Raw genomic sequence first — 12,092 nt, 5'->3', positions numbered from 1 at the left:
ACATTTGCAAAGAAATTGTTAATTGACCACAAAATCAACCTTATGCAATGGCCATCTCAGTCTCCGGACTTGAAGCCCATTTAAAACCTGTAGTTTGAATTGAAGAGGGCAGTCCATAAGTGCAGACAAAGGATATCAAGATCTGGAAAGATTCTGTATGGAGAAATGGCCTAAGGGACAGATCAAAATGTATTAGGGGGAGGGGCTGGTCCAAGTCAAGGTGTCATCAAAAAAAAATGCACCCCCCTCACCAACATTAAAATGATTTTCACGACTCTGCAAAATAAATTGAACACCCTCCCCCCTCACAAAATTAACTCAAAAATAACAATACCTGTCACGACCCTGCGTTTATAAACGTGGATATCGACTTTGCCTATTCAGCACGCTTTTGTGGCACCGTTGATGCTACGCAGGGCTACGGGCCAGAAGGTTGAAGGTTCGCTGACCACCACAGAGGAGCTCTCCCTACCTCTTTCATTACACTACGACCAGAGCTGGCTGCAGACAATGATCAGCTAGGAGAAAATGTCAACATTTTGATGCCATATTTATAATTATATAAAATATACAATATGCAACAAATTTTCAACCAACAGGTGTCTGTGCCAATGCACCACACAACCAATAAACAAACCATACTGACTTTGGGCACTTCAATATCATGGTTTGCGTTTTCAACACCACAATAAATAGACTATGTCAATCTGGACAAACAGAAAATACATCCCTCCCTACCTTGAAGGCTTACCCAGTATCGAAGGCTTCTCTTGACAATCTCCGAATGTCATTCAAATTTTGGATGTTTTGTAACAGATGACTCTTACCATCCATCATTTGGAGTTTGAATTGACTGATTGATTTTATTTGTCAGTTCAAAAAAGACATATATACACAAAGATTTTTAAAAGATACCGGGATTGCACAATAAAGTCGGGAACTTATTGTCTTTGTGGTCCCTGTTTTCTTTTACATAAATACCATTACATAGATACAGACACAAAGAGGGATGTCGGCCAAATGAGCCACATTTACATGTCCTTAAAAACAGCTATAACAAATTACAAAAACACTATTCCTTGTGCTTCGATGTGTAGCATATGCATAACTTTATAGTCTGTTTTTAATTTGTTTTTGTCTACTTTCCTAAAATAATAATTGTCCACCTTGCGGTTCAGCTGTCAGAGATTTAAGCACTACATGTATCAGGGCATTGCATGCATAGGCCTATAGGCTATGATATTCATATTTTTATAAATATATACGGTGTATATAGCCTATATAAAGGAAGAGAAGCATAGGCCTAAACCCAGAGAGATGGAGAGAGATAGAGACATGCGGTGGCATGCTTACGACACTGATATGCATTTCTTTATGTCAGATGGCTACTACGTCTGATATACAGATATAGACGTACAGAAGGAGGCTAATTTGTACATTTCCTCTCAGAATATTTTGTATAAAGATAAGCATCATATTGTTAGATTATAGGAGTAACTCTGGTAGGTCTAAAACCGATTTCCTCACCTCAAGTTCAACTGTCGGAGTCAGTTGGAGCGTAGGTGTGTACTGCCTTCACATCATGCCTTTATATCATAGGTAGGCATACAATAATTAAAGCTTAATAATAGCCACAAACGTTTCTACGCTTCATTAGGGTAATATCAAAGTAAGTCAAGCCATTGTTTATTAGAGAAAATACAAGCAGAAGAGCATATGTAAACCAGGGAAAAAACGCACTACCCTCCCCCGTGACCCCCCAAAAAAACACAACCCTCCCCAAAGCAAAAAAAAAAAAATGGTTTGACAACCCTCCCCTATTTTGGACCACCCCTGTCCCAATAATTTGTATCTGTCCCTAAAATGATGTATCATTCAACTCCCATCACCCCACATCCTCTCCATGAACAACAAAATGCAATTTTCCTTATTGTAATGACCAATTTATGGAAAGGTTACTGCTGGGCACTGACTTTGGAAAGGTGGTGTCTGTCTATCTAACTAGGCTACGCCTATAAAACAAACAGCTATCCGACCATTGTGACACAAGTTGTGTAATTTGTGATCACATAAATTAACATGAGCGCGACTGTAAAGAAACAAACAGAAAAGGGGTGGGTGGGTGGTGGTATCTGGATGTCTTTCAACATTTCACTGCCAGGGGTTGTAAAATAAACATCAGATACGAAGGCAACCAATGAAACGATTAGGGTAGAAGTGGCATCAAATGCCCCTCGACCAATTGCAGTCTTTAAAACGAGGTCTGAAGATGAAACTCAGCAGCAGGTTAGGTAAGCGGAGTCATCACTACGAGTAGAGCTGACAACGCGTTCAATTGTCAACTTTCGCCCGAAGAAGCCATCTCCGCGTTGTGCCCATTTTGGTACATTTTAACGATTCTCTTCATACCACGCAGTAAGTTTTGTATTTGATGCCAGTTGATAGCAAATGATGTGTTCGTTTTAGAGTAGCCTATGCTATCCTAGCATTGCAACCAGTGATGCTTGCCCACCAGGAAATCGAGCACGCATTTTAATCTAGCTGCTAGCACGCACTTTCACCTTGTGAAGTGCGTGCTCGATTTCCTGGTGGGATGGACCATGATGCCGGTGTTTGTCATGTAAACTGAATAGCTATCTGTCCTCTTTTAAGTACAGATCTCGTCTCCACACTGGGCACGTTACAGAATTCTACAGCAAAAATGACAGAGACGACAAACCCCAGCAAGCAACAAAACGGAGATGCCGTGATGCCAGAAACGTCGACGAGGGATGATGTTTTTGATGATAGTTATAAAGCAAAAGAGGGCCCTAAACCACCGATGAGACTGGTGTGGAGAAACATCATATTAATGTTTTTATTACATGTTGGAGCGCTTTATGGACTGATGATCGTGCCCTCCGCGTCGGCCCTGACTCTGGCTTGGAGTAAGTATCACCATTTACTTAATGTGCCATTTTATTCAAATGTTCTTGTTCCGCTTGTATCGGTTTCGACGCCCTCTTCCTCGTTAAAGTTGTTGGTCTACGCAGCATGGTTTATCTGGTCGACCAGCGACAAGAGAATGTGCTGAGCCGGGTGATGCATTTGTGAAGTAGGCGTTTGGTGGTGTTACACCGACATGTTGCTACTTGCCCGCCCTCCTATAAGAATAGTGTTGAATGTTGGTAAATCTATTTCGGGGCACACCTACTCAATATTTTCCCCATGGAAATAACAAACAAGGGCCTATTTGGTGACTTCTCTCGTATTATATAATATGTAGCCTAACAGTTTATGGACCATCTATCTTCAATTGAAGACACTGCTCATAGGCTAGGCCTACTGTGTTGCAGATGGAGAGAGACTTTTGGAATGTGTGGCCTGAGGCACGTCTGTTCTAAATATATTTCTGAATTAGAAAATAGCTGCACCCATCTTTATTTGCTTGTTTAGACATAGGAAAAAACGTGCAGGGGTTTTAATTCTGTTTTTGTGAGAATAGTTGGAATAGATAGACAGAACTCGTGACTTGGATTATACTGTAACGAATACTGAACAACCAAAACTGTGTTTCCACTGTTGTCTCTCTCGCTCTAGCTCTCATATGCTGAACTGCATATTATTCCATTGGGCAAGACAAAGAACAATCAGCATTCCAATAGACATTCCATTGTGAGGCTACATGGCACCACAACAGAATGTCTCTTCTTTGCTGCCTGGACCAGTTGGATGTCCCAGGTTCTCACATCCTAAGCAGCCTTGTGTGACTGCACATAGAAACACATTCAGAAGTTTTACAACAACAACCCTGAGAGTAGACATGCATGCATATGTGCTGCCATTGCCAGTTCCCAACAGAAATAACTATATTAACTAGGCAGGGATGGGGAACAGGCATGGGACATGATGTCCCTTGTAACTACTAGGAGTCAAATGTCTTTGTGTGTGTTTCACATGATTCTGTGTGTGCGAGCCAGACATGGGCGTCTGTATATCTAGCCTAATCTCTCTCTTTCTTTCCCCTAGCTGCTTTGTGCTTCTTGCTCAGTGCCCTGGGTATAACTGCGGGGGCCCACCGCCTCTGGAGTCACAAGTCCTACAAGGCCTCCACCCCTCTCCGAGTCTTTCTGGCCCTCGCTAACTCCATGGCCTTTCAGGTAAACAAATGAGAACTTTTTGAATTGAATCAACTTTATTGAACCCCAGAGAGGACACAGTATAGGACTCCTACAGGGACAAAAACAGACAGGCATACACACACATCATAAACTTGAAGGCTAAACTTGTGTGATCAACCAACATGGCTCTTCCAAAACACCAAGGTTCTTTCTCGAGTGTAGCTTCAATTAAAAGGCCTTTATTGTGTTGGCGTGTCTGTGAGGGAAAGTTAGAAACAGCAGGACAGAGAGCTAGCAGAGGCTACCGCCAAGTGCCAACGATTTAGCGGCTTTAGCCAGCCTTCACCAAAAACATCAACACAAGCCTACTTATCCAAATTTCATATAAAATCCCTTTCTGAAATAGACCCAATTTTATTCTAGAAATCTCCAAAATTAGATGTATGAAGTGACCATCATGTGGCCCAATGACGACCTTACAAACTGATGACTTGATTTAAAGAAGCAATCAGGTTAAGGGTTTGGTTAAAAAAGGCTACGCTAGTCCCCACTAATAACAACAACTTAATTAATGAGTGACCCACTGTGCAATATGCTGGTATATAAAGTATGATTGAGTGTTAACAAATTTCCACTGGAATTAACAATTGCATTTAATCTGAGTGGGTGTTTCCTGTATAATCTGCGTTGTTGTGCTGACTGACTGATGCTGCCCGGTTAATCTGATGGTCACCTCTTAATACACATTGTCTATTGAACTGTAGTTCTCTACTATATGTTTTCTAGGTGTATAAATGCATAGTATACTGTGCATTTATACTTAAGTATATTGTGTTTAAACCCTCTCTCTGGTGTTGTTCCCATACATATTAATATTAGTGTTCTGACATCTCAATTGCTTGTAGAATTACAGCATGGAGATAAATACATGGTTTATCTCTATGGTACAAAGAACAGAAATGGGACAGCACTCCAGTAAATATACTTAAATGTACATTTTTATTGCCAAACGTTCGGGTATGAGCCTTTCAGCTTGCATGACAATCAATGTTAATGGTTATCTCTATAGTAGAAACACCAGAACTGTGGATCTAGGGCCAAACCGTATATATATCAAGCATCTCAGAGTAAGAGTGGTGATCAGGTTCTCCCTCCTACTCTGAGACGCTTGATACACATGGTCCCAGATTCCTGTGTTGCTTTTCTGTTGGATATAAGTGGCTCCTAAACAACCACGTCACCATTTATTTATTCCAGAACGACATCTACGAGTGGGCGAGGGACCACCGGGTTCACCACAAGTACTCTGAGACAGACGCCGACCCCCACAATGCAGTGCGGGGCTTTTTCTTCGCTCACATTGGCTGGCTGCTCGTACGCAAGCACCCCGACGTCATCGAGAAGGGCAAGAAGCTGGAGCTGACGGACCTGAAGGCAGATAAAGTCGTCATGCTCCAGAGAAAGTAAGATGACACTTTTCCAGTCTATGCCCTGTCCCGTCCTAGTTCCATGCCTTTCATCTTATATACCACTTAGGTGACACGTTTGTCAAAAGTTGCTCATGAAAACATTTTTGGATGGGTGACCCCAGCGAGAATCGAACTTGCGATATTGGTATTGCAAGCCCCATGCTTTACCAACTGAGCCACACAGGATGGTATATTGTCTGTTGGTATATTGTCTGTTGGTATATTGTCTGTTGGTATTATCTCCTGTAAAGAGTTTATTTATGATGCAATGCACATTTCTGTGAAAACAGATAAAACGTTATCTTAATACTTAAAGATATTGCTTTAGAGAGATTGCTGCTCCTCAAATGTGATCTTTTGATAAAGCTTGACGTAACAAAGACTATCTCCGTCAACGTTGTTATTTTATCACCTGTTCACTTTATCAAAAGATGACATTTGGGAGCAGCAAAACTTTGAGCCACATTCCCTTTTTCCATGTATTGGGGATCTTGTTCTTGGATGTGTGTAAAACCCTCTCCTTTCGTAAGAACAGTTATACCCTCAGACCTACAATTATGAACTGTTTGTTTGTTTTGAGGAACTGGATTCTTGTTGTACTTAAATAAAATAATCTACATACTGTAGCTTGCTGTCACCTTTCAGTTGGAAGTATTTTTTTTAAAGGCCCAATGCAGCTGTTTTCTCTTTCTGGGTAACAATTACGTAGCTTGCTGTAATAGTTTTCCATTAAAACTGACAAATAGCTTTTTAACAAACTATTTCTCAGCAAGAATTTTGCTATGACTGTCTGGGAGGGGTCCAAGTGGGAGGGGAAAACTTAAAACTTGCTGTTATTGGCAGAGCTGTTCGGAACTATGTCTATTAACCAATTTACCGGTCTATTATTGGTCTATTAACCAAGCCGAAACTCCCTCCCATGTAAACAGGCTGATAAGAAGGTCCTGTGTAGATTATATTTTCAACCAGAAAGTATCAGGAAATAACACTGATCAAAATTGTTCACACTTTTGCAGTATTAGTTTCATCAGCTGTTGTACAATGTGATACAAAACACAGTAAAAACAGAATTTTTGACTGAACTGGTCCTTTTTAAAGGTGTTGGCCCTGCCAAGGCCTTTGGCAGTACCCTTGCTTTGAATCATGCAGTGTTATAGCTAGAAGCCTATTTGCATTCTGGGAAAGTTGCACCAAACCTCCATTGGCAGTGGCACGGCACAGAATGTACCACAGAGGGGCAATTTAACACTCATTGAACACTTGAAAGACCTCTGTATAAAATCCACCATAGAAATCGGTGGTTACAGAATGAATGTCACATCAAGATTTGGACTGCATGTGACTAGTGATCAGATGATGCCATTGAGTTTTGCATTTCCCCCTCTCTACCATATCTTGTCAATACAAGATAATCAAGCAACCCAAAATCGTTGTGTTCCACATTATTGTACATGTGTATGTTCTGTGAGACCAGTTACTCGTCAACGTTTAGATGTATTTGAATTCATTGTCTATGCATGACAATATCTAAGGTAAACCAAACTCTTGAGTGCTCCACACAAATGTTTCATTGTTAGGACCAGGTGCTTTCATGATCATGTGGTTAGCTATACTTCTGTGTATGTTGCATGAGAGTAGCCCCAGTAGCTTGACTGTGCTCTCTGCACTGCTGCTCTCTGAACCAGTTTCCCCATTCTAGTCACGACCACAGGAAGTGGTAGTCTGGGTCGCGGTGGCCGTGACGGCGCTGGTGGCTGATCTTTTGATAAGAGCTGTCATCTCTGCCAGGACCTCGATCAGGCCATACCCGCACAAAGTACAGTGACTGGCTGGCCATTGGTCAACATGCAGCGGGTGCTCTTGGACGCAGTCCCAAACTAGTATCACCACAGCTCTTGTAGAAAAGGGTGATTTAATATATGGTGGTAGACACAATCAACTGATCAGAAGATTTTGTCCAAATGTGTTTTTTTATGTGGACTGAGAAGTAGGTGTGACGTACCGCAGTTTAGTACCTCTGTTTATGAATCTAGGTGCTTGGGGTGGTGACTTTTCAGCGTTAGTAACTATGTTTAGATTCAAACAATGTCTCTTTTCTCAGTATATCTCTAACGTCTCATCTCTGCCCTCTAGGTACTACAAGCTGTCTGTGGTCCTGCTGTGTTTCCTGGTGCCCATGTGGGTGCCCTGGTTCCTGTGGGATGAGTCCCTGTGGGTGGGCTACTTCATCCCGTGCCTCATGAGGTACGCTCTGGTGCTGAACGCTACCTGGCTGGTCAACTCTGCCGCTCACATGTGGGGCAACCGACCCTACGACCGCAACATCAACCCCAGTGAGAACCGTTTCGTGGCCTTCAGCGCCATCGGTAAGCCCGGATCATCTTTCTCTTTAAAGGGAGTGAGGGGAGATCCAGTGTTGGGATCAATTCACAATTCCATTTAAATTCCAACACAATTTTATATGAATTATCACTCAATATAAACATTTAGGCTTGCTTAGATTGATCTTTTTGCACAGGGGGCAGTGGCTTGTATTTCGCAACCAACCCCGGCACTATAAAGTGTTCTTTATAGCGTAAGAAAGGCTCGGACCGTAGAGATGTATGTATAATAAATTAATGCAGCTTTCACAATTGGCAAATCTGAAATGGCACCCTATTCCCTATATAGTGCACTACTTTTGGGTGGAGCTATACTTTTGGCCAGAGCCTTGCACTCTATAAGGAGTATAGACACAGCCAATGACCATTTAAATAATTTTGGTGACCCCACTGCAGTTCACACCTGACTCTGAATACCAATGTTCTACTGTAGCCTCTTGTCTGTAGGAGCTGCCTGTTTGTCAGCTATGAAAATCATGCTTTAGTTGAATTGCTTAAAACAAGTGGGAATTGTAAGATACTTACATTGTAAGATACTTAGAGGGCTGCTGTAGTTGGTGCATGTTTTTGAGTCATCTAATGCTGGTTCTTCAAGTTGGAGACTATAATTAACTTTGTTGAAACATGTGTTTGAGTACTATCCTCCCACCAAGACTGAAGTGACCCAGCCCTGTTGTGGAACTTCTCAGTCTCCAAGTGCTTTAGTTGACATATCACCTGTACTCTAATCAAATCATGTTTTCAAGCCTATTGGAGGGAAAAGTAACTCTCATAGATGCACATCGGCCTGTTGGTCTTTTTAAAATTTTTATGAAAAAAAATGCCCTGGTCTCGTGTCCTTCCTTTCAGGTGAGGGCTTCCACAACTACCACCACACCTTTCCCTTCGACTACGCCACCAGTGAGTTCGGCGTGAAGTTGAACATCACCACCGCCTTCATAGACCTCATGTGCTTCCTGGGCCTGGCCAAGGACTGCAAGAGGGTGTCCCGCGACCTCATCTCGACCCGCGCCCAGAGAACTGGTGATGGCAGCCACAAGACTGGCTGAGTAATGTTGTCTCAACCGCCTCAAACTGTTACGGACTTGATAAGACCGATACCAGATATGTTAAAACGGGCCAAACCAACGAAAGATGGAAAGATTGTAGCTGTAGTAAATTGCAGCGATGATGATGATGGAGTTAGTAGTGCTGCACATAGTAGTGATCAGACCAGGTTCATTGATGTTTCATTTCTGTATTAGTTAAAAACCTATTTCTGAGTTCCTCAGACTAATATTGGCTTTAAAACGGTCCTAGACCTTTCAGTAAATTGTGTATTTTTTTATGTTGTGTTTTTGAAATGAATGCTGTGTGAGGTGACTATTAGCCAAAGTGAGCTTATAGAGTGGCAAGGCTGGGCATATTGGCACAGACACTGGAAGAGTCTTGATTAGAGAGTCTTGTTATCTGTGGAATAGCCTGAAGTGTGTGTGGCGGAGCTAGATGGTGTAATGTGTGAAACATTACACCAACCAAACTACCTGCCTGTGCCATCTGTGCACCAACAATGAAGATGGAAGAACATTAACCTCTAATTTATTCATGTGCTATTATTAATTAACCCTCTGTGGCACTTTTGAAATTGTTAAGTGAAAAAAAATAAGGAGTTTGGGGTTTGTTGACATGAAGGCGAAGCAAGCAAGTTTTGTTTTGATCACGTTTCGTTCAATTCAGACAAAAAATAATCTCTTTGATATGTCAGGATCGATCTCTCAATCAGCCGCGCTTTGCTGACGTTCATTTCATAAGTGTGGAGTAGTCTTAAGTCCTGAGAGAAGTCCAGCTTTTGTCAAGTTCAAAATGTAAGTTTCTTGATATTTTATTTGTTTTATCAAGGCACCCACCTTCAGTCTGATTTTACCGAAAGCTGCTGTTGAAACAGCCCTACCTACTTCATAGTCAAAGTACTGTTTTAGCTGTCATTATATACCAGATCCTATTCCATATAAGCTGGCATAGAAGTTCACTTCTGCTGCGGCATTACACATGAAAGCACCAGTGGTCTCCTGTCCACGTTGCTCTTAACAGGAGGATGAAGGAAGTTCTCCCAAGTTTCAAATGGCACCCTATTCCCTATTATAGTGCACTACTTTTGACCAGGGCCCAATGTGGGCTCTGGTCATAGGTGGTGCACTATATAGGGTGTCATTTGGGACGTACATAAGGTCTCGGGGTCATTTGTGTATAAGACGATTTATACCTCTGGTGTGGGTGAAGGTGCCTGTGACTTCAGTTGGTGTTATTTCCCATCCTGCTTCACGGAGACACCTCTGCACTGAAATGTAGTGAAATGACATACTGATCAGTCTTTATTATACAAAGAAATACTTGTTTGTATTTATTTTTTACTCTTACTGCAGTTGAAATAGGAATATGGGACTTCTGTCTCCCTTCTCCAATAGGACAATGTGGAAAAAAAGAGGCAATGAGAGCATTTGCGTCTCGATATCTTGAAGAAAAATATTTTGTCAGGACTCGCCCAAGATGCCTTATGGAAGTAATGTTATGTACTTTGCTTGTAGACATGGACATGTCTAGAAAAATATGGATGCAACATAGGGGAGGGAAAGAAAGCGCCAACAATTGATGTCCAACCAAATGAACACTCTAGGAGTGATCGTGAAAAACTATAGGAATTCCACTTTCTAGGAATGAGAGATTTGCTTTGGTTCCGGGGTTGTTATTTAATGACTTAAAAAATATATTTATACTTGAAAGGATATCCCAAGATGCAAAAGTATGTGTGTCTGTATGTATGAGAATATCCCAAGATGCAAAAGTATGTGTGTCTTATGTATGAGAGAGAGCTAGAGTAACGGATAGCACTTATTTAAATTGAAAGTAAAAGGAAAGACCATATAATTTGCATCTAGGGATATTCTTTCAAGTATCAGAAGATTCTGATGAGGAATTAGGAATCAATTTTTGCATAATATTTCAACGAATGTTTTGGCTCTGAAGAAACAAGATTCCAGATTAGTTATGAACTCATCAAATTGTAATAATATTTGTCGCACTTTGGTCTACTTTTTTCAGTGCAATTATTTTGTACAGTGTTAACTTCTTGAAGTCTGAATGCCTTAAAAAAAAACTGCCGCATTTATTTTCAAGGAATGTTTTACCCACTGTATGTACCGTAAATAAACCACATTTTCTACATGTTGGAAAGTATGTTCTGCTGTCAGTTTTGTTGTAATTCTGTAATCTCTCTGTTCCTAATTGAATAAAAGACATGTCGTTGTCTTAGCATTTACTGGTCCCATCCCAGTGCATTGTCTCAGTAATTGTTCTGCAAAGTGCCCACCGTAGATCATTTAAAAAATATATAATTTAAAAAATAACTTATTGCAATGGGAAATGTTGTGCAACAAAAACGAGTGTTTCTTATTTGTACAATTCCGGTTAGTCCCTCCCACTTCCGCACATTTGGTTCCTAGTGAATACACCCCTGATGAAGGTGTGCTGTGTATGCAGCATAATACTGCGTTACTCTCAACACTGCCTAAAGTCATTATAAATTCAACTCCAGCTATCATAGAAGACCATTCTCTGACTGGCCTTGTCCTCGGGCGATGGGTGGATGCTGTTTGACTATTCTGTGACCTATTCTCACAATCTTTCTTCCCCTTACTGAATCGTGGTATTTTAGACTAGCATTTAATTTAAACTTTATACTATCAACATGCAACACCAAGTACAGAAAAATACATAGCACTTGTATAGCTCCTTTGAATGTGGTATTTACCTATCACATTGCTTATTCAAAACCTTAACCTGACCGCAGGCCTCTGAAACTAAAGGTTTGGTGTATTTAGTCGGTGTGCCTGCTGACAGACAACATGCATACCAGTCGGCCTAAGTGTTTTTCATAACGACTTCTTGTTTGAGTTCTTGTTTGCTGACAGATGTCATCACTTCCTTAAACAGTTGTTTCAAGATTGTGTGTTGGTCCCCTGGGCTCCCTAGACTCATTCAGGTTGAATGCAATTTGCTCTTTCACTCACTCTCCCTCTCCAGCTAACTCACTCTCCCTCTCACACACATCCTCTGTCTCTCTCTCAGATCGCTCTCTCTCCACCCCTATCTCTCTCTGAACATGA

General features: G+C 41.3%; 1 protein-coding gene across 2 annotated transcripts; it reads left to right on the top strand.

Moving 5' to 3' along the window:
* The first annotated feature begins 2,146 nt into the window (after positions 1–2,146).
* On the top strand, positions 2,147–11,254 carry scdb (stearoyl-CoA desaturase b). Of its 2 annotated transcripts, none has more exons than XM_029669116.2 (6): positions 2,147–2,415; positions 2,658–2,927; positions 4,009–4,139; positions 5,358–5,563; positions 7,703–7,935; positions 8,800–11,254. In XM_029669116.2, the coding sequence occupies exons 2-6, from the start codon at positions 2,702–2,704 to the stop codon at positions 8,997–8,999; spliced, it is 996 nt and encodes a 331-aa protein (XP_029524976.1). In that variant the 5' UTR covers positions 2,147–2,415; positions 2,658–2,701; the 3' UTR covers positions 9,000–11,254. The 2 variants fall into 2 exon arrangements, with proteins under 2 accessions (XP_029524976.1, XP_029524975.1); XM_029669115.2 differs by having other exon boundaries at positions 2,653–2,927.
* Positions 11,255–12,092: the final 838 nt, after the last annotated feature.

Source organism: Oncorhynchus nerka, linkage group LG10, assembly GCF_034236695.1.
Source record: "Oncorhynchus nerka isolate Pitt River linkage group LG10, Oner_Uvic_2.0, whole genome shotgun sequence".
Classification (NCBI taxonomy): domain Eukaryota; kingdom Metazoa; phylum Chordata; class Actinopteri; order Salmoniformes; family Salmonidae; genus Oncorhynchus; species Oncorhynchus nerka.
The sequence above is the reverse complement of the archived record's forward strand: the minus strand, read 5'-3'. Positions and strand labels throughout refer to the sequence as shown.